Source organism: Pararge aegeria, chromosome 22, assembly GCF_905163445.1.
Source record: "Pararge aegeria chromosome 22, ilParAegt1.1, whole genome shotgun sequence".
In the NCBI taxonomy this organism is placed as follows: Eukaryota; Metazoa; Arthropoda; class Insecta; order Lepidoptera; family Nymphalidae; genus Pararge; species Pararge aegeria.
The window spans coordinates 8,067,091-8,090,358 of record NC_053201.1 but is presented as its reverse complement, the minus strand read 5'-3'; the positions used below and the strand labels follow the sequence as shown (position 1 = coordinate 8,090,358).

Below are 23,268 nucleotides of genomic sequence, written 5' to 3'. Positions count from 1 at the left end.
AAAATAAAAATATTAAATTTAATGATATTAATAATAATTATAATAATGCAATTAAACTATATAATATTTCGGAACCGGCCTAATAACAATACATATCAACGAGAAGCCAAACAAACAGATGTGTTATATAATTGGAAGTCCTATACTATTATGTATCACAAAATATAGAATACTATCAGTCTTTATATTGGTTTCATTTCATTAAATGCCAGTTTCTCATGCACAAGCAGGGTGTACCTGAAACAATCATAAAGAAAATAAGTACATTTTATTTTTAAAAATAATAATTTATGTACGAAGATCGTAAATATGTCCGAAAATACATTGCCTTCAAACAAAGTAACACTTCACAGGGCATCCAAAGGACACATTCCATAAGTACCGCCCTGTGTCAATGAATCTGAGGATTTTAGGAGATTCATTGATGCAGTGGCGTGCATATTTGGTATGCACTAAGCGGGCAGATGACATATAAGTAAAAAAATCTCCAGCTGGGCTAGCACGGGCGGGAGATAAAAATTATATCCCCTGACAAGGAATATAATAAACGTGCCCACCTGCTAAATCACTGGAACATGGAATAGGAGAAGTTTACCCCCGTTTATTAATACACATATGTTATATGGATATAAATGAATATAAGTATATAAATATACTACGACAATACACACATCGCCATCTAGCCCCAAAGAAAGCGTAGCTTGTGTTATGGGTACTAAGATAGCTGTTGAATAAAATACATAAATACTTATAATATGCATATAAACACCCAGACACTGAAAAACATAACTGTAACGCAAGTTACAGTTATTAATTAGTATAATTTAAAAAAATTCTCATTATTAAACACAGATATACTAGACGGCCGATTGGCAGCGACCCTGATTTCAAGGCCATGGGTTCGATTCCCACAACTGGAAAATGTTTGTGTGATGAGCATGAGTGTTTTTTAGTGTCTGGGTGTTTATACTCAATATGTATGTAAATTATTCATGAATATATGCATCCGTCATCTTAGCACCCATAAAACAAGCTACGCTTACTTTGGGGCTAGATGGTGTCGTAGTACATTTATTTATTTATATTTAAATGCTGTATTAAATCACACTTATGATAACGACTAAGACACCGGGAGGTATCTTTGCATCTTTCGACTGCATATTGGAACTGGACTGAACATTATGCCTACTCGCTGGCACAATGTCATGAACATTGGCTGTGTCGAATATAATTTTAACCGTTTCTTAGAAAGTATTTATACATTAAATAAGAATTATCAGCACATCTGTTATAATGCTGATAAATTTAATAAAATATCTTGCATAAATCAAATTATAGTTATCCAAAGTTTTATTATTTAGCCACTTTATAAAATTACTGTTACACATAGTTAAGCAGAGCAGACTCGAACCAGCATAATTCACAAGAATGAATTAATGGCACTAAGATGGTATAACCAAGGATTTTATTCAGAAAATTCAGATCCAGAAATAAACAGGGAAAAATACTTTTTTATGACAATCATAATTTTTTTAGATGAAATGCTAAACTAGCTGCAATCTATTCTGACTCCTCAAATCCACAAAACATTACAACAGCTCATCCAGTAGCATGATTTTACTTCCTGGTTAATTAAATACCTATAACATTTCGGTGGATAGTTACAAATAGGAGCACCTATAGCTTAAGAACGTTAACTTATCTTCTCGCCTAATAGAATTTTTTAATATATTTAAAAAAAGCTATCAAAAATCACAATAGTTTACATTAAAGAAGACTTATAATAGTATTTACTGTTATTTATGTATTTATGGTATGTTAAAGTATATAACAGTTTTTTCTTTTAGTTTTAAATATATATTATCTTAATTTGTGTAATCTACTTCAAGTATTAGTATGTAGTTATTCGTATGTATTTTCTTTTTAATTATGCACAATCTACAGTCTGTTATCCTCTTGTTTTCCTTATCCTAAGGTTGCCTGCCAGAGATCGCTACTAAGCGACAGGTTCACCTTTTGTATACTGATGCTGTATGTTTTTAATTATTCTTCTTCTGTTTTTTCAACTTTTAGTGTAAAAATAAATAAGTAAGTGATGGTGCCATCTTAAATGGAATCTAGATAACCACTAAACGGTTTCTACGCGACATCGTACCGGAACGCTTCGCCGCACGTCTTTGTCGTTAAGGTGGTAACTAGCCGCGGCCTCCGACCAGCATATAATAGAGGTAAATAGAGTTTGGACCGCGCTGCTTTTATTGGTAGACTAGGCGACTGAATAAAACGCTCCAATGATATATTGTGATATATTGAAGAACTTTACCTTTACCAGTTGTTCCATTTGCGATAAAGGAATATACTGTAACTGACCAAGAAAGCATAAATCACACAGACATTAAGTCCTTGGGGGGTGATAGCTGGTAAGAAAGGACATAAATCGCCTTTTATCAGCGAGGCTCGGTCCACGGTACATTGTTTGTGTGCGTGGATGAGATAAAGTTATTATTGTGACATAAATAAAATATTGCTCTGTGGAATATTACCCTGGGGTAGGGTTACCATAATTAAGTGGAATGAATTCAACGAATATTAATTTAAAGCCTTTAAGTATTTGTTCCGAACCGGTGGTCCGAACCTACACACAGACAGACTTGACGTTTCAAAAGTGCTTTTATTAGACCTACTTGAAATAAATGAATTTTGAATTTTGAATTTTGTTAGCTGGTTCTAGTATCGTCATTTCATCTTTAATGTTTAATTGTGATCCAAAAGAATCTGGATGTCAGGTTAGCTTCTGTTAAGTGTGCAGGTAATAACTAAGTGTACGATTTTTATCAATATCATTATTCGAAGCCCCAAAGTAGCTACGCTTACTAAGATGACTGAAGAAGAATATTTGTAATGCATAATATACATAAATACTCAGAAGTAATATACAATTAAATAATCATACACTGAAAAACTATTATGTTCATCACATAAACATTTTTCAGTTATGGGAATCGAACCCACAGCCTTGGACTCAGAAAGCAAGGTCGGTTCACACTGCGCTTAGCGGGCGTCAAAAAAAAGGGTAACAAAACACTGCTTAACTATTCCAAAGTTATGTCGCAGTTATTAGAAAAGCCTTAAACGTCCCAAAACTACCCTCAAGTAGGTTGGAATAACGTTCAACAATTTGTCTGAAAAGGATGTAATTTTCAATCGGAAAGTTACACGGAAATAATTCAAGGTTATAAATTCATTGCAGACCAAAGAGGTCAACAGACGCGATATCAGTTTCCGTACAAAGCTATTATGGAAACAGTAAAACAGCACTGTTACAAAAATATTATAGGACTTATATTGTTACGAGATAGGGTAGTGTTACTAAATTTTTCCGGTTGCTACGCCGATGCTGCGGTCGATCACCCTTTTGTGATAACGCAATATAGGGATATCAAATAAAACCGTTTTTGATTACTTCCTTGGCAACTGGCTGAAATTTTTGCACGCATAACTATATTACATTTCATTATATCATTCGTTATCAGCATGAGTTCTTAAATTTAGATTTCTATGTCAGTAATTAGAGCTACGCCCTCCCTTTCGGAGTGACAGATCGGTCCTTGGCACGCAACCTAAAGGTGAGTACTGACCAACGTTACGAGGTGTAACATTCGCATAGAGCGTGTACGCATCGAGCATGTTACGCTGTGTTTTAAAATCGGCGTAACATGCTCGTCAAAACTCTGTGCTCCGCTTTTGCCGTTAGTTCACTCAAGATGGCCGACGGCGAGGACGCGTTGGTATCTTTGATTCTACTCTATTATTGTTTCATCCACATTAAGACGGAGAATTAAAAAGAAAATATTCCAAGCGTCTTCTTTCTTGAGTTTGTTATAATGCTCTGGATGAGCTGGGTTCCACAACACTTCATCTTCTCTGTATTTTTCTATACTAATACAGAAACACAGAATACAGAATTTTTTCTTTGTACCACTCCATGTTTTAAGAAATAAAAACGACGTGTGATTAATAGCGACGCACGTGCGCTCGGGACGACTTGCAAGAGCGTACCGACCGAACCGCGTACCACTCAAAGGATTCGAAAAAAACCGACAGCCGGGTGGAGGTGGGGCAGCGAGCAACGAGTGGCTCGTTGCTCGCTGCTTTCCCCGTAACACGACGTACTGACTGCACGAATGCTGGCGATGCAACACGTTACATTACGCCCCGTAACGCCAGTCAGTACCCACCTTTATCTTTATTTTTAATTTAAGACTCAGATTGAGGGGCATTTAGACTACTGAATCCTTTTCAGTCTGAGAGGAGACCCGTGCCCATTAGTGGGCCGGTAATAGGTTGATAATGAGGTCATTACCGCTAAAGAAACCGTATAGTTTAAGCAATTAATAAGGAACATTAAGAAACGGCCCTAAGATACTATAGTCAAGTGTCCACATTTCCTGAGTAGGTATATAAAGTGTCATCTAATTTTGTTGAAATTATGTATTTAATTTTAGATTTAATTTTGTTTTATAGAAAAAAGTTGCAGTAATGGAATATAATAGTGTGAGTCGCCATTTTATGATCCACTTCATACTAATGCAGGCAAGCTTTTTCCGTAGTCTAGGCTTTAACTAGGTGCTACTTAAGTCATTGAGTTTAAGTTATTTTGCCAACTATCTAAGAACTCCCGTTCTGTGGTTCGGATTGTGTGGGCCAGCGTGAATCTTCGCTAAAGATTAAATCGAAGGCTCAGAAAACATGTCATCTTTGAAACTCGGACTTTTTTTTTATAGTCATAATTGACAGACCAAGCAGATTAGGGGCCATCCATAAAGTACGTCACACGAATTTTAGGACTTTTGAACCCCTCCCCCCGTCCTTGTCACAGGTTGTCACATTTTTATAACCCCCCCCCCCTCCTGTTGTGACGTCACACATTTTTTAAATTTATGTATGTATTTAAAAATAATCGAGATAAAACAGCTATTTTCATTTTTTACTTATTTTTATTAAATAATAATCTAATAAAATCAAAATTTTTAATTCACATCCAAACTTTGCGTTTTAGTATTTTAAATTTTAACATGTGACGTACCAAAAGTATTGACCCCCCATGCCCCTTGTCACACGATGTCACACTTCGGTGATACCCTCCCTCCCCATTAACGTGTGACGTACTTTATGGATGGCCCCTTACCCACGTTATATTAAGCAGAAAACCCTCGCCCCCCCCCCAACCCCTCGCAGGGCATGTAAGGACAAGTCCTGAAAACTGCTGTTCTGTGTCCAGCAACCTGAGTGTGATAAGCTTTATGTGCCTTTAATAACACCGGCCTTCACATCGAAACTGTTACAGTAGTATATTATTTTTATATTTATTTCATATATATAATATATATATTTATTTATTTTTTGTATTTTTTGTTTATGTATTCTTATGTGGTTATTTGAATGTAGGTTTATAATAATTTTACACCACCTATTTGTTTTCGCTAATGTTATCCTAATCCTAAGGCAGAGATCGCTTTTAAGCGATAATGCCGCCTTTTGTATTCCACTCCAGTCTTTGTGTTTCTCTCTATTCGTCCTTTATTTTCCTAACTGTGTAGTGGTGTACAAATAAACAGTTTAAATAAAATAAATAAACACAGCATTGTAACAAGGCGGCAGAAATAAGCATGGTGAGTACTTCACCGGACGAGCTCTGTCACAAAAACCTCTACTACAAAAACCGTGGACCGACTTCGACTAAGGGGGACATTTGGTAACAGGATTAGTTGGGCTGGTAATTAGTCCATACACTCCCGTTCTATTTACTCCCGAAAAAAGGCAGTATAAAATGGAACGTTTTGGTTCTTTAAATCGGTTATAGCATGCCTTCCATAAAAATTTTTAAAAATATCTTCAATGTACAGAATTTGACCCGTTACAGTTTTATTATAAGTAGATATGCATTGAGTAGAGTATTTCGTCATTCAACTGTTTAAGTATTTTTCGCTTTTAGCTTTCTGTCTGTCTGTTCATCTGAAAACGTATAAACCTTGGAACCGTTTTTGGAGGTTAAGCATTTGCCTGGATCCTGTTGGAGGCGTAAAGATCACGTTTTTATTAAGGAAATGAAAAATTAATTGCGGGCGATGCCGCAAGCAACGGCTAGTTAAATTTTAATTGATGGTGTCCAAGTACTCATTTTCCACTCGTCTTGTAAAACTTGGCAGTATATTATAGATAAGTACATAATATAACAGTAGTTTTTATCACAGTAATTTAATGACTTTATATACTGCAATTCATAAGATATCATGTATATACGTTTTCTTCCATGCCAGTTGCCATTTACCAACATTATAAACATTGTATGCTTTTATCAGAACAACAAGGCAATAAATTAAATTTGTATGTGTTTGTGTCGCTTTGTATTCGAAGTTCTCTCTGACTGAGTGTGAATACTTACCCCGCGTAGGAGAAATCCTATCAGCATTGCTATCCTTTTTCTTCTCTTTCGTGAAGATAAGGATAGCAATATTAAATTCCATGTGCAATCTCAAGTTTTTGGATTAGATTGATATAATCATCGGGCGTTAGTTAACGATCCAAATCGTAAAGCATATTTGAGTCCCAAACATACTATGAATTTGCTTTTTCCTTATAAGGTTTTAGACTGTCAAATCAATACAGTATCTGTGATGTTTTTATCGTCGAACATCGACAGCCCCTTTAATCTCTCTAAACACAAATAATAAAAATGTAAACTTAGAAATTTGGAAGCGGCTGATAAAATTAAGTACCTTTTCACATATTTTTTCTGCTGTATGTTACTAATGCAATTGAATTGATACCGCCGTCGGATGCTTCTTATTCACCATACAATTTTCTTATTTTTTTGAATGAATCACTATTGAACTACTACTAGAGAAGTCGCTGTGTATAATCACTGCTAAAAGCTTACTGTCGAACTTGATTGGGTCATGAATATCGCCACACCCATATAAAGTGTAGCAGGCATCGCTATCACTTTTCAAACGGATGTGCTCTGCACATTCGTTCCTGTTTAGGTACTTTCATTATATTTACCTAAATAACTTTGTTATTTATGGTTTTTAGTATTTATATTATTTATGGGTAATACTCAAAATAAGTCAGGAATATATAGATTATGGTTAGAATAAGTTATATGGAGATTTAAAAAAAAACGGGATTTCGGATGCGTAATTATCTTACTAAATTTAATGTTTAACCCCCGATGCAAATATCGGGTCAAAGTCGCTTCAATAGCTACTCATCCGATTAAAAAAAAATTAGAAGAAGCCGCTTCCATATTTTCTTAGCCCAAATTCTACTATAAAGCAAAAACCTATTCGAATAGGTATTATTTTCTGAATATGTTATTAAATAGATGAATTAAACGTGAGGAATTTGACCTACATCTGTGTACCAAGGTGAATTTATTTTTATACAACTGTGTCTGTTTTTATTTAGAAAAAAAAAACAGCAATGAAGATACGCGCCAAAGTTGGCCTTTGATATTAGCAGATGTTGTTTACATTTAATTTAGAACCTACTTGTTCATCGCCCCTACCACGCTAGTTTGGTGTTGTGTCACGTTGTAAGTATTGTGAATACTAAGTACTTCTTTTACTAATACCCTAACTATATGGGTGCTACACTCTGCATCTTCTACCTTATCGCTACATAACGATATAGCCGCCTTTTTTATTCTTCTACTTTAAGTGCCCGTTTTTTCTTTCTCAACTTGTTTTGGAGTACAAATAAATAATTTCTTCCACTCCCTTTAGAATCCACTCATATTTTCTCTGGTCAAGTCTGGTCGGAGGGGTCGTGGCTATATTTTACCACCCTACCTACAAAGACGAGCCGTTTCGCGTAAAAACCGATTAACATAGGTAGGTAATTGCTATACACCATCTTAGGATTCTTAGCGTGCTTCATCACTTATCACTTGATGATATGACAGGCTCACTTGTAATGGAATAAACCATATCATCTTTCACACAATCCATCCAAATCATCTTTGGTCATCCTCTAGTTATTTTTCAAAACATTTGTTATTTTTCAAACACGCAAACCTGACAATAAACTTTAGATAGAAGTAGGTGTTACTTTGAAAAATTCCTTGATATACAATGAACCACAGAATTAAGAACACACAGAATCCTCTTTCATTCACTATAGTATTCAGTGCATTGTGTCCAATAACGGTAAAGACCCCCGCGCACGTCTCACTTTACACCCACAAAATTTACATTCGCAATTTTTCTCATTTTCCTGTTTTATGGTAAACGTTTAGAACAGTAGAGGTAAAATAATTACTTTTAACTGCTAAATGGTATGAAGTGACTAAACGTTTTTTCGAGAAACATGTAGTGGTTTCTTATGCTTCAATATTAGTCTTGTACACGGTTTCTGCATGTACTTAATTCTGTGCAATGAACATTAATCGCACAAGTCCGTGAGATATGCATGTTTCGCTCTGAGTTCTGACACTTTAAACATCTGTGGCAGTCAGTTGTCAGAATATCCTCAAGACTCGAAAGAACACCCTCGAGAACCTTCGATATTAGTTGACTTACCAGTATTTTCAACCAAAAACTTGCTGTGCGGCGTACGTGATGTGGAGGAAGCCATCGGTGCCACGGAACTGTTCGTACGCCTGTGCCATTGTCATACTATGGCTGACCAGCACTTTGTCGTTGACTAGGAGGTACAATGCCTGCGAAACAATGATAAGATTCAAATTGATTTTTTTTTGTCACACACACACACTTCGAAGCGTGTCTCCATTATTGAGGTGATGACGATATCCACATTCGTTAACCTTAAACTTTATCCTAACAGTTCATAACAGTTACCGAACGCACCCTTGTCTATGAGCACACAAACAACTTGGCCGGGTAAAAATTAAAAATAAAAACAAGCCGCTTAATATCATAAACGACTTTAGTGTGTCATGTATTATATAATATATATCAGGTGTGTAAGCTATTACGCTGATTGCCATTAGTGTCAGTTCTTTTGTACATAAATCTCTAAACTAAACTGTCGACTGTAAAAGTCCATTTATGAAAGTCTAGATTATTTTATGATATTTAAGTTCATATTTATACAAAAAAAAAGTATCTGTGTATAACCTTTACGCGCGATTGAAGTAAAACTTTGCTGGCTTATAAGTCAAGAAGTGTGGAGTATATGACATATACTTACGACCAATACAAATTATAATTTAAAATAGCGGAAACTACAGAGACGTCTGACGTAAGCGTTACTTCTGTCAGCAAAAAATCTGAGTTACTCCCTTGTCGCGCCTAAAGAAGTTTTACTTCAAAAACTTAATCCTTTTTGATATATGAAGTGTGTGTAAATTACTTACTATTTTCTTAATTCGAATAGATTTATAAATCGAAAGATCTAAAAATAGTGCTGTCCTCTGCCATGGGAAACATTTTGGAAAGGACAGCACGACTTTTAAGCCTATTATTTTTTAGAGATTTGTGTGCTACAGAATTGGCACCAAGTGAGTGCTGTTATTTGCTAATGAATTCCGGTATCTAATTAACGAGTATGTAATGCCTACATACACTTACCTACTACCTATAAACAGCGTTGTTACGGATTGTCCACCTAATGTGGATGCCCTAAATGGTTTTTCTTGGCTAACGCGCTTCAGTTTAGTCTGCATTATGTGTACTACTATCAGGTTTGTTTTCAGCAAATAACACGAAAAATTCATACAACTTGCCATTAAGTTGTAAGGTTGGTATCATTTATAGTTAAAGGAGATCTTCGCAGATTACGAATTAAGTTTCAACTATAGGACGATGGACGATGTAACTTAGAAAGTAAGTATTTACGATAAAAACATTTTTAATGTTTTTTGCTTTATTAAAGAATATAATAGAAAGTTAATCACTTAAACCTAAATATATCATTATATCCAGTAATAATATTCTAACTTCTGTGCTAAATTTAATAGAGAGAACATTTTTTAAGCATACTCGTAGGTACCTACTGGTGTACGATGTTACAAGATATTATGTAAACTGCTTATTATTGTTTTTAATGACCAACTAACAGACGTCAGGAACACAAATCTTTCAGCGTCCGGACTACAGACAACAGTCATCTCCAAACACTGACCTCTATTATACTAAAGTTTGGTCAAACCAGCAAACATGTGTCATCATTAATTTGCAATAAAGTACCTATTGAAACCTCTATACCAATATATGAACAACGAGTTAATTATTTAATTAATAATTAATTGCATTCGTCATTAAGGTAAATAACAATTGCGGCAAATTAATGTACTTACCTGGGAATCTCTGAGTTTCATCTTTGTTCGTATGATGTAGAGGAACTGGGACATAGTGAGCTCTTGTGGCACCAAAAACTTATTTCTCCCCAAGACCGGAACTTCTCTTTCCCTGACGTATCTTTCGACGTACAGCTGTATATAATGGAAGAACTCTTAATTTTAAAACACTTTAAACTCGTAGGGAAGTACTTTACAGGTAGGGAATTGCAAAATTTAAGTTGTTTTTTATTTTTGTTTTATTCCACTAAAAGTTAGCCCTTGACTGCAATCTCACCTGTGTGATAATGTAGTAGCGGGCTAACCTGTTAGGGAGTACGGTTGTCATACCTCTAATAGTTTTCTACGCGACATCGCATCGAAACACTAAATCGCTTAGCGGCACGTTCTTGTCAGTAGGGTGGTCACTAGCTACGGCCAAAACCTCCCAACAGACCAGACCAGAGAAAATTCAGAAATTATCAATTCCCAAATTGGCCCTGGCGGGAATCGAGCCTCCTACTTAAATTCACAGTGCTAATCGCTGCACCAGGTCGTCGGAAAGTTTTTTAACTTTCGGATCCACGTTTCCATGGGTATTTCGGCAAGTCCTTTACATCCAATTTTGATATGATTCTATTCGTGTTTATCAAAATGAAGTGCCTTCGATATATCTTATTAGGGCCATTGTTAGCCGGCATGTTTCTGAGTAACGACTACTCTCTACACTCTATATCACTTCGCGACACTTATTTGTCAGTTGTGTTACACACTTAAACACGACCTAACTAACCTCTCCCACCAGTCCAGATCAGAGAAAATTCAGAAATTACAAAATCTTTGGTCATCCTCTAGTTATTTTTCAAAACATTTGTTATTTTTCAAACACGCAAACCTGACAATAAACTTTAGATAGAAGTTGGTGTTACTTTGTAAAATTCCTTGATATACAATGAACCACAGAATTAAGAACACACAGAATCCTCTTTCATTCGCTATAGTATTCAGTGCATTGTGTCCAATAACGGTAAAGACCCCCGCTCACTTTACACCCACAAAATTTACATTCGCAATTTTTCTCATTTTCCCGTTTTATGGTAAACGTTTAGAACAGTAGAGGTAAAATAATTACTTTTAACTGCTAAATGGTATGAAGTGACTAAACGTTTCTTCGAGAAACAATTCTAAAATGTAGTGGTTTCTTATGCTTCAATATTAGTCTTGTACACGGTTTCTGCATGTACTCTTTCTACACACTTAAACACGACCTAACTAACCTCTCCCACCAGTCCAGATCGGAGAAAATTCAGAAATTACAAATTCCAAAGTGCCCCTGCCGAGCATCGATCCCGGGACCTCTCACTTAAAAGACCGTCAAAACCACGCTGTTCCAAAATAAATATAAACTTAGTATTTCAAACTAGCTGCCCCGGCGAACTTCGTACCGCAGATAATTTTTTTTATGAATGTTATATTTTAATACTTATTATCCTATTCCGGTCTAAGAGGAATCCAAAAAACAATTATCAGAAAAATTCGTCCAGCCGTTCTTGAGTTATGAATGGTGTAACAAACACAACTTTCTTTTATATATATATATATAGATAGATAACAAAGTAGCTACTGTGTACTGTTATTTGATAAATCATATTGCCACGAGCATTTACCAAATCAAGGGTAACCACTGATAAAATATTCTACTTACAATGTATAAAAATATTTTTTTGCCTTGTTACTAATTATGCTCTGTCTGATATATTATCTGTGCCATATTATTTAAACAATTTTTTATCTGCTTCCTACTTAGTGATAACTAAAGCAAATTCGTCGACGTAGAATGCAGTTTTCTGCGGTGCTCCTTGTAAAAATACCATGAAATCGCATCAAAAAAGTAATGAAAATATCATGAAACTTCGTCCGCTTAAAATTCTTAATGTGCAAAAGTTTCCCATACTAACTTTTGTAACCTTGTAAATTTTATTAAAAAACTGCCTTATCTCCAAAAAACAACCATAAAAAATCTTCAAATCCCCGGTTTAAACTCTATTCAGTTTTTTTAATTCCTGTAATACTTAGCCTTTGATCGCAATCCCACTTTATGATAAGTGACGATGCATTCTAAGATGGTAATGGGCTAACCTGTTAGGACTATGGCAGTTATATTAAACCCGTATTCCTGATCGGTATGGATTCAATATTAACACTATAGGTACCCGTAAGAGGTTAGACCGCACTTTGTGCTAACAAGTGAAACAACAGTCCAAAAGCTAAAAATTAAAGCATAGATAAACAGGCACTTAAATTGTGTTAGTATATTCATTTGTTTAAATAAAGTCATCATCATAAGCTGTACGTCCCAAAGCTGATCATGAAACTATTATGAACGCACGTTGATGCTGAGGATGCTCCGATTTCGGAGCGAAACGTGCGTAGAGGGTACATTGCCGAGGATCTGTTTGGTGTGGAGTATACGGATTGAAATAATTATAAATTACTTACTTTAATTTAAGGCTCATAATATATTAAATCATTTATTTCTCACCGTATTCATTCTCTTCTATTCTCTTCTCGAGCGGGTGAAGATCATTATCTACACCCATGTACACCCAACAATAGAATATCATCATAGTAAAAAAAGCTGTATTTGACAGTTTGACAGTTCAAAAATAGGAGTGATCCGATCGTCACCAAACTTTACAGGATTGCTCGCCAGGTCAATCCGGAGATTCCCTGAAAGTTTCATTGAAATCGGTCGAGCCGTTTCGGAGCCTATACGGAACATACCCACACACTTTCTCTTTTATATATATAGATTATGGATTTACGCAAATTAATGCCTGCTTCTATCCAATGATCGAACTTCACAAAGTCTTTCAAAACTTGTAACGAAGTGCAAAAGTTGAGTTGAAGTGCAAGAGTCAAGTAGAGGCTGTAAGCCTAAGTCCATCTACTCCTATTTAAGATGGGGCCTATGCCCAGCAGTGAGCAGTGGGACGTTCAATTAATGATGATGGTGATAACAAAGACGTGCACTTACCGGAATTTTGTTGGGGAATCTATCTCTGATTACTTGGACCTCTTTGTTTGACCCCGTCATATCTGCAACAAAGTCGAATTCAATTAATGTAATATATCGCCATTAGACTATCTCTAATAACGAGTTACCTATCTACTTATTATATATTTACTAGCTGTGCCCGCGATTACGCCTGCATGTACTGTATCCTCTACTCATGTAAAAGTCACTGCATTAGAAACAAACCAGAAAAGTCACTTTCACATTCATGAGATAGGTTTTACGGCATGAAATGTTCAATGTTCTATATGATATCTTAATATGAATCAGCCATTTAAGCATAAGGAAATCATAACAGAATTGTACTTTAGGTATATCCCATAAAATGTAGAATGATAACAAGGCTTAAGACTTGTTTTTTGTTTGTATGTGGTAATATTAAGATAAAATCACGCAAATCCGTTGCTCTGTTGTTGTGGGACAATAGAATTAACCAACAAAAATATAATATTAGTAGGGACGGTATTTATGTCCGCAGTTATGACCGCGTGTTATTGCACGCCTCATAAGCGAAGCGTTGAGGTTGTGCTCTACTCTCGACATTTCAAAAAAAGCAGTTTTCTCGAAACTGAAATTGATTTTTTGTTATTTATATTGCACTTACAAGTTCATTTGAGTACACTAATATCAAGTCAAATAATTTGTTGGGCACATAAAATACATTTCAATAACAATTTTTTTGTTTAACATAGTAAATAATAACATTAAACATAATCTTTTCTGGACGTCCGTGTATGGACGGGTGTATGTGGCCATCAAAATTGGTCGAAAAAATGATCGTATCGGAATAATTTTTTTTTAATTATCTAAAGTAACGCACGACATAATTTCTTAGTTAATATGAGCGTTCAATTCACTGTCGTTAAATTTCCATGTACCTAATTATTCTAGCTAATATTAATTGTAACTTTCAATGTGCAATCATTATGACATTCCCGTGTCTTGTTTACAAAAAATGAATAATAATTAATATGAAAAAAAAAAATTGTAATGAGCATTGAAAGTTTCAGTTAAAAAAATTTCAATTTTATTGTGAAAAAAAATGAGATTATGAGGCGTGCACTTTTGGATTTTCCAAATTTTTTTATCTTTATTCCCATGGGATTTGTACGCAACACTTACCGTCTTGATAACCGAAAACTTCTTGAGAGGCGTATGTGATGTAAAGGTAGCCATCTTCATCGCCGAAATTCTCGTAGGCTTGTGCCATCGTCAGACTCATGCTTAGCATCGATCTGTTGTTGATTATTAGATAGAGAGCCTGTTAAAAGATACATAACATTGATTCCAATTCGATTGTACATAAATATAGACATATAATAAACAGATAGATCTACAAGACATGATATTACTATAGTGTGCGGTAGTAATAGGTACTCAGCGAATATAGAAATAAAGGTCATTCAATATTCTCAGAGTTCCTAAGCAGTTCGCAGAACTATGCTATAAAATGAAGAATGCAGTAATAATATGACCTGTTAAAAATACGTCTTGTATTGTATCTTACAGACATTCTAGGAAAGGAAACGTTCGCTTTGTCTCTCTAAAACATTGTTAGCAGTTTCATTTCATTTCATTGTGTCAGTAATAAATATTGAAACATTTATCTTTTGGTAAATATATAATTAATTAAAAGCCTACTTCATTAACTTAATTATTGATAAAAAAATCTGCAACTGAGTTTTAAACTGATTTTTCTTTGCATTAAGTCAAGATATAACAAATTAAATTAATTGAATAAAGGAAGTGTTTTAAGTAATTCATTAATGTTGTTGTGATCAACAATTTTTTTCTTGATTATTGAATTCAAATATATATTTTCAATAAGCTACTTTGTAATGTCATTAAAGATCTTGACTTACGGAAGCTCTCATCAATGGACAGTGACGATTCAAATGCTAACTTTTGCTCGCCTTATGCCATGTTTATTGAATAGTTTCTAAGATAAGAGTTACATATTAATGTATGTTTATATGACGCGTGCGTCAGATATCACAATACTTTCAGGTACTAATTTGCTGGTTTACTTATCACAGAATTGACCTATTGATATATGAATCTACTTTCAATAATAAAATAATCCTTATCTATTTGTAATAATTAAATATTAGTAGAAAACGGATAAATTGGCAATAAATCATCGTTTTAGCGCCAATCGTTAGGGAATATTCCATTTTAATACCTATTTGTAAATCTTTAGGGTAGGAATCATTTTACTATTATATCATTTCAACCGATGGACGTCCACTGCTGGAAACAGGTCTTTTATTTCCAAATAACACAGTCTTGTGTTGCTTGGGTCCAGCAGCTCCCTGCGACTAGCATGTTCTATTATTATATAATTGTTTTACACTTACTTGATTTGGCTTTATCCTTATTCTTTGGCGTATTATCACTAGGAATTGCGACATTGTGATGTCTTCAGGGACTAGAAATTTCGTTTTATCCAACGTTGGCAGATTTCTCTCCTTGTGGTATCTTTCTACGATGAGCTGTTAACAGAATTGTTTTATTAGAATCCCATAGTATTATTAAGGGAAGCCATATCTTTGTTTAAATTTTATTTTATCTTACCGGTATTTTAGTTGGAAATTTATTTTTGATGGCTATTACTTCTTCTTTTCTAATGACTGTAAACAAAAAAAAAACTTATGTTAATATGTTTAACACGTGCTGTGTAGCATCTTCTGAAAATGAAAATCGAAAATGAAAAAAATATTCGATGGCATTTTGTATTGCATTGTAGCCATGTGTAAAATCTTGTACATTGTTAGTTAACGGTGATAACATAGCCTAGCCGGCACGCACCTTTAACTTTCAGATTAATATGGGTATGATATTAATATTACATTAGTATTTATTTAAAAACATTCAAAAATTCAAAATTAATTTATTTCAAATAGGCCTAATGTCTGTGTGTAGTGACTCTACCACCGGTTCGGAAGGCAGATTCGACTGAGAAGAAACCCGCAAAAAACTCAGCAGTTGCTTTTTTCTACGTGCAGGTAAATCGCTATTCGCTTTAAACTTAAATGTAAAGAAAATTAAATTAAATAGTAATGGTTTAGATGTATGTTGAACCAAACAACAGCCTGGTTTTGGTCATTCCCCTTTCTACAGCAATCATGGTTATACAATGTGTAACGGAATTACGAAATACTGTTGATTGGTGCATAAGTATATTTTATAAGGAATCATACTGAAAATATTAAATCAAAAGAAGCATATTTTTTTTCATGCCAACTAATTCAAAACCTTCTAAGTGTTGACAACCCTATTGGAGATAGAAGACCGGCACATGAATAGTATTGAGAATCACAAGGGGTTTTTTTTCTCATTTTTTTACCATGCAATAAGCAAAAAATAACATCAACATAAAATGAGTAATAAATCACCTCAAACTTTTCAAATGCACTCCATTCGATAGTACAAAATATCAATAAACACGTCGAATATAGCTACTAGATACGCATTATAAGTAGGTAAGTTCATCGTAGAAACTGTAGCATTAAGATTAGTAAAATTGTTTGGATAGATAACTAATACTAGTTACGTACAATATTTGATTATACCGGTACCTAATGGTATCGTTAAATATCACTAAATTATAGTTACTTGGCATTTGCATTACAATGGGCGCAACGCTTGAAGCAGCATTCAATCACAAAAAAAAGGTGTGCTTCAAGTCACGTAGTCTTTACGATACCTACGTACTCGGGAATACATAGGTTGGACGCAAGTCATTTGCCCTTTGTCCAGGCTCGAAGACCATTTGTCGGATTAAAATATTTATGTGTCCGCTAGCTTTAATCTATTTAGGGGTCAGGACCCGTTCACTGGAGTCCTTTTTAAATGTTTATTGTTGGAAAAGGTTAATAGCATTAATTAGTTTATTATTCGAAATAGGGAGTCCTTGGGAATGGTATCCCAAACCAGTGGCGTGCAAAGAGGGTATGCAAATGATATAAAATGAAGAAAATATCCATCCTGGACTATTTTTATTTTATATCCAGTATAAAAACTTAAGGATAGGCATTGTAAAATTTATAAAAAGCCTACCCTTACTGGAGATTTTCTTATAACTCTTACTGGAGATTTTCTTCATTTTATATCATCCGCATACCGGAATAACCTGTGAACGCCAATGCCAAGGAGAAGTATTAAATAGAAGTCTTCCTACAGTAGTATATCATATGTACAGATAAAGAAACTTACACCAGATATATCGTGCTTAGGCTCTTTATAGTAATCTCAAATAGTCATTACAGTTAGTTTAATGATAAAAAAAATAACATAGTCAGTTCCTTTTTTCTATCTCGCGTCGCGGTCATTTGAATTACATAACTTACACGGTTACATCCTTTTTCCAGTGAAAAAGGATGTAACCGTTCTGTTACTGAATTGCTCGCGTTCATCGTCCGCTTTTATTACGGTTTTTTACCAATCCCGTGGAAGGAGTTTGTTTACCTAGCGTAAAAAGAAGCCTATGTTACTCCGTTTTTTGATTGGTTATTTAATTAGGGCGTGAACGAAGAACAAAAACACATGTTAGCATTTACCTTATAAGATTAGCTCACAAAAAATAGAGGAAGTCAAAAATAGGGGTTAAAAAATATACGTTGTATTTGACCTTATTTCTGACAATATATAAAGTTATCAGCTTTACGGTAAAGTTTTCTTGATAAAAAAAGTAAATGTGAGCTAACGAATATTTCTTATTATATCCACCCTACAAAATAAACACCGGCATGTATGTTTAACTGTTGACCGTTTGAACGCGCCAATCTCTTAAACTAAGTGTCTATTTTTAATTATTGCTAAAATAGAGCTTTCTTAAAAAAGGTTTCGTGGGCTTTTTAAATTTGGTTATTTTTACAGTAGTTTTTACAGTTAGTCTTAGCAAATGTTCATTGTACAGTTAAAATCTCCTGGGGATGCTTCGGTGTCGGAGCGAAACGTGCGTAGAGAGTGCATTGCGGTCTGCGGGAGATCTGTTTGGTGAAGATTATGAAGATCGCAAAAATTATACAAGTATTGCAAAGTAACTTTTTGCTTTATATAACAAAGTAAGCTAATCTTATATATATATATTTCTTGGACTTGGACTGGACAGATTTGAATGAGTTTTTTGGTATACGTTTAGATGGATTTACCTACGATTTGGATACGACCCAAACGTGGATGGTTTAGATTGAAAAATTAAAGTACCCAATGAACATTTAATTGTACATACTTATATTTTACTGTAATATTTTCAGCAAGGATACCGAATTATTGATTTGCCAAATTTTATCAAAGTTCGTTGAAAATGTAAGAGGCAGACAGAGTTATACTTCCGAATTTTATAAGAGTATGGATGGTGAGAAGTGGTGATAGCCCAGTGGTTAGAACTTCGGCTTCACTTTCGGGGGGCCGAGTTCGAAACCCACCTCTTACTTTTCTGAATTATGTGCGTTTTAAGCAATTATAATATCATTTGCTTCAACAGTGAAGGAAAACATCGTGAGGAAACCTGCATGGCTGAGAGTTCTCCATTATGTTCTCATAGGCGTGTGGAGGCCACCACTCCGTACCGAGCCAGCGTGGAGGACTACGGCCTTAACCCTGCTCATTGTGGGAGGAGACCCGTGCCCTGTAGTGGGCCGGTAACGGGTTAATAATTATGATGATGCTTGGGATTAAATATTCATGTTTTATTCCAATGAAGTTATCTATACAGATATCTTATATATGTTTATATTCCAGCGATACCGCTGGAATATAAACATCAAAGAATATTGACCTAAGGTACATACTTAACTAACTAACTAACTAACTTACTACTTAACATACTGTTGGAAACGAGTTCACGTAGGCCCTTAGATATCCTTATTACCAACCTATACATGTACCTACTTACATGTAAATGGAAATGTGAATTTGTGTTTATGTTTTATACGTATTCATCATAAAATATTGCACACATTTTCAAGAGCTGAATAATATACCCTGGGGCGGGAAAATTAACTTTGAAAATCCATATTAACGCGAGCGAAGCGGCGTAAAAAAGCTAGTTTTACAATAATTGGAATTCCTTAATTTGGTAATTACTACGTAAATCGATAACGTAGCGTGCAAATAGGGAATCCTAGTTTTAATAGAAACTAAATATAATACGCACTAGAGAAGTTCAATGAACTACTGACCATCTTAATCGCGAATACATTACAAATCATGAATACATTACATTATTCGTATGTATAGAAAACCACAATATTATTTGCCTTACAACTTTATCTATATATCTACAATTTTTACGGTATACGGTATTACGACCTCCCTGGCGCACTGTAGTCTGTAGCCATACAACGGAAAGGTCTACGGTTCGAGTCCGTCTAATGCCGTGGCTAGATACCATACTACCGATAAAAATATAAGAGAGTTCTCCCATAATCACCATCCTGGGCAGAAGGATTGGTGATTGCAATAGCAGTAGAACAGAGGACTACGCTGCCCGTTTCCGGATATATTACCTTAGTCGCCTCGTATGACGCCCGCAGATAGATGGGGGATGGCGACAATTGTATTCTGATCTGCCATCACTACAAAGTACCTACTTAAACAATTTATATCATCATCATCATATCAACCCATTACCGGTAGACTACAGGGCACGGGTATGCGAAGGGTTTAGTCCGTAGTTACCCACGCTGGAGTTACCCAAGCTCCCCTGCCTAAGCCTAAGCCACCTGGTAATCTCAAAGAAAATGTATGAACTCTCTAAAAAAAATTATGGCGGCCAAGTAACAGACCGACAAAAATAATAAATATGAAAACAGTGATCAGAGGTGACGAGCGTACCAACATGCGCGACTAATATCGAGGTTCAATTTCTATTTTGTTGGTAGCTTTTTTTCGAGACTTAAAGAGCGGTTAAGCAGACAGCTTCATACTGTTAATTTTGTGTCACAGATGCGCGCGCATCTTAAAATTTCACTCTCATCATTGTTTCATAACGCGCCTAAAGAAGTATAACTTCAAAAAAAAATACAGTTATCGATAATATGGGCCCTCTAAAAATTTTTACACAAAACAGCAGCGGACGATGTGACTTAATAAAATCTTAATTAGACCCCCTAGATCAGAAGCTGGGCTCACCCATGAAGGTTACCGTGTTCTAAAAAAACTACTGGAACGATTTTGATGCTGTTTCCTTAGAAAGGTATAACCTTAAAGCAGGATTTACGGTAACAATAAATAAAAAATGCAATCATGAGTCTCTTAAAACTTTTAATTTTTACTTGTTTTACCTAAATATATTAGATACTTAATCATTTGTAATATTTTATTAAAAAATGTTAAACAGTCAGAGTCAGAAGCTCTTATTAGAATTACCTACATGTTTGATAATAGTTTTTCAAAGTAAAGGATTTTATAAGAAAAGTTTTCTGTTATAGTAGTCTAATAGGTACCTACAGTTAAAAAGAAGGAAACCAATAACACTTTTTTATTTGTAAAAAAAACAACCCTTTGATGCGGAGTGACATTACTTAGTGAGGTTGTGACTTTTAACGATAAAATCGATATCGATACTTTGACGACTTACGTACCTAAAATAACAAAATCTTAGCAATCTGAACGTGTTTTTTTCTAAATATATACAAAAGCTACGGTTAACAAAGGTAGAACAACATGTAATATAAACAAGTTTTGACTTTTTAAAAGGGTATTGCCTTAAAATTAATTAGTAGTTTGTCTTAAAAGTAATTTAGGTACTTGTATTTATATTACTATTGGTAGTTAGTAATAAAGTATAAACAATAAAAAATAGGTAAGTACTTAGCTAAGTATGTACCTTAGGTCAATATTCTTTGATGTTTATATTCCAGCGATACAGATATCTTTATTGGAATATTAAACATGAATATTAAATATATTATTTAACTTTAGCTTATCAATGCAACAACAACTCGTTAGTACTTAAGTATTGTAAGTATTTTCTTGATGTAAAAGTACTCAAGCATGAGAACATAAAATCGGTTTGATATAACTTTAAAACTGACTGAGTCACTGTAAAACATCGCACAGTCCGAACATAAGGATCTAGAAGCATCCAAAGTTCCACAAATGTGCGGATAAGGTCTAAGAAAGGATGGAAACTTGTGTATTTTTTTGGTTGGTAAATACCTAGGTAACAAATCTATAAGAGGCTTAAATCTATCCGACACCTCTAAACTTGGCATCGTTTTTTTGTTTTTAATAAGTACGAGTTGTGAGTAATTTTGGTTACTTCTTATGTATATTTTCCCGTATCTATATGAGGTATGCTTTATTAATATTAAAAGCTTCTATATTTGAATGCGTTCATCCCGGCAACCACTTCAACTTAAAAAAAAATAGTTTTATGTTAGCTAGCTTGTTTTACAAAAAAATAATATAAATATATATTTTTTTTCTATTAAACGCTGGTGAATCTGCGTGGCGTACCTAGTTAGACTTATACCTATACATTGTATAAACAATCTAGGTTTTGTCCGTATGTTTTGATAACGCATGTTGTAAAAAATTATTAAAATAAATAAAGTTGTAGGTAAAAGTGTGCATTACAAACAAAAACAATTAGTTAGTGTTATTCACAAAATACTGGTATTTTTTTTATTTCCAATAGTTTTCTATACATAAATAACTAACCGATAAAACTGCGGTGAAATTTAAGCAACGTTTACTTATAGATTACCTAGGTAAGTACCCTAACTAATTGAATGTTAGTAATTTAACGAGACAATTGTCTACTTATCATTAAAAAAAAAGACAAATAACTTACTGAATGGCTTTTTAGACTTGAAGCACTGTTTAATATTGTGGTTCACATCGTGTTTTATTAGGGTCGTTATAAAATTCAACTCCATTTTGTAAACTTTCACCGGGTAGATTGTACACAGTTCACGTAATTTCTAAACGATATTGTAACAAACACGGGTATCTCTCGCGCTCTTCGAAGCTCGACTACGCAAAGTAAATAGCATCAGTGGTTTATTTAATATTTAGTTATCTATGTGATGGGGATGTAAACAGCCGAAGCTAATCACCTCAGTCTAGTAAAGTACGTGGCTACCCACGCACTGCGCACCTCCCTTGCGATAGCAGGTAGGAAGGTTTTTTTCGGATTCGATTCTTTCATCTTTGCAGTTGAATGAATTGAATAGGTACGTAGGTAGCGCAAAAAAATGTATTCAATTCAATAGAAGTCTGACCGCTTCTTAAGTTTACTAGCAGTTCCCCGCGACTACGTCCACGTTTAGTTACTTCTGATATACTTATTTTTTCCCATCATCTCCACGACCAGCAGATACAACTTATGAAAAGTTTCTATACTTTTTTTTGCTATTCTACATTATGAACCTCGACCCACCGCTTCACTTAAGAAATGGACTTAAAAATGCAAAATAAGATTTTTTATCGATCTGGTCTTCCAGTGGCGTCAGAACTTATAAAATGTAGGTATGTTACTGTCTTCTTTGCCAACCTAATTGTCCATTTTTAACGGTACAACTTAAAAACAGGCAGTCTTTTATTTAAAATTTATATAGGTAGCCCATAGCAACAACGCGCGTACTATTTTTTTATAACTGGTAGTTTCAGAGATTAGCGCGTTCAAACAAACAAACTGCAAATTATTGAGCTTTATTATTAGTCTAGATCTGTCTGTATGTCTGTTATATCGTAGTGCAGGCTTATTTTAATGCCTTTCAAGCTGTTTTGCGATCTTTTCTGGTTTCTTGTTCTTATCTTTATAATACACTTAATTATTCTGTAATCATCTGGTAACTGATTATGTAACCAGGAATACCTAACTCCTCATGATGGGTCGCGTTTGGGATAATTTCATTTTACCTTCCTCAGGTAACAAATG

General features: G+C 34.5%; 1 protein-coding gene across 1 annotated transcript; it reads right to left on the bottom strand.

Moving 5' to 3' along the window:
* Nucleotides 1-36: 36 nt before the first annotated feature.
* On the bottom strand, nucleotides 37-22,490 carry LOC120633679. Its single transcript, XM_039903990.1, has 8 exons — nucleotides 22,180-22,490; nucleotides 15,951-16,006; nucleotides 15,734-15,868; nucleotides 14,499-14,637; nucleotides 13,338-13,399; nucleotides 10,322-10,456; nucleotides 8,583-8,722; nucleotides 37-237 (listed from the first exon to the last, which is right to left on the bottom strand). Exons 1-7 carry the CDS (start codon nucleotides 22,262-22,264, stop codon nucleotides 8,591-8,593), a joined length of 744 nt encoding a protein of 247 aa, XP_039759924.1. The 5' UTR covers nucleotides 22,265-22,490; the 3' UTR covers nucleotides 37-237; nucleotides 8,583-8,590.
* Nucleotides 22,491-23,268: the final 778 nt, after the last annotated feature.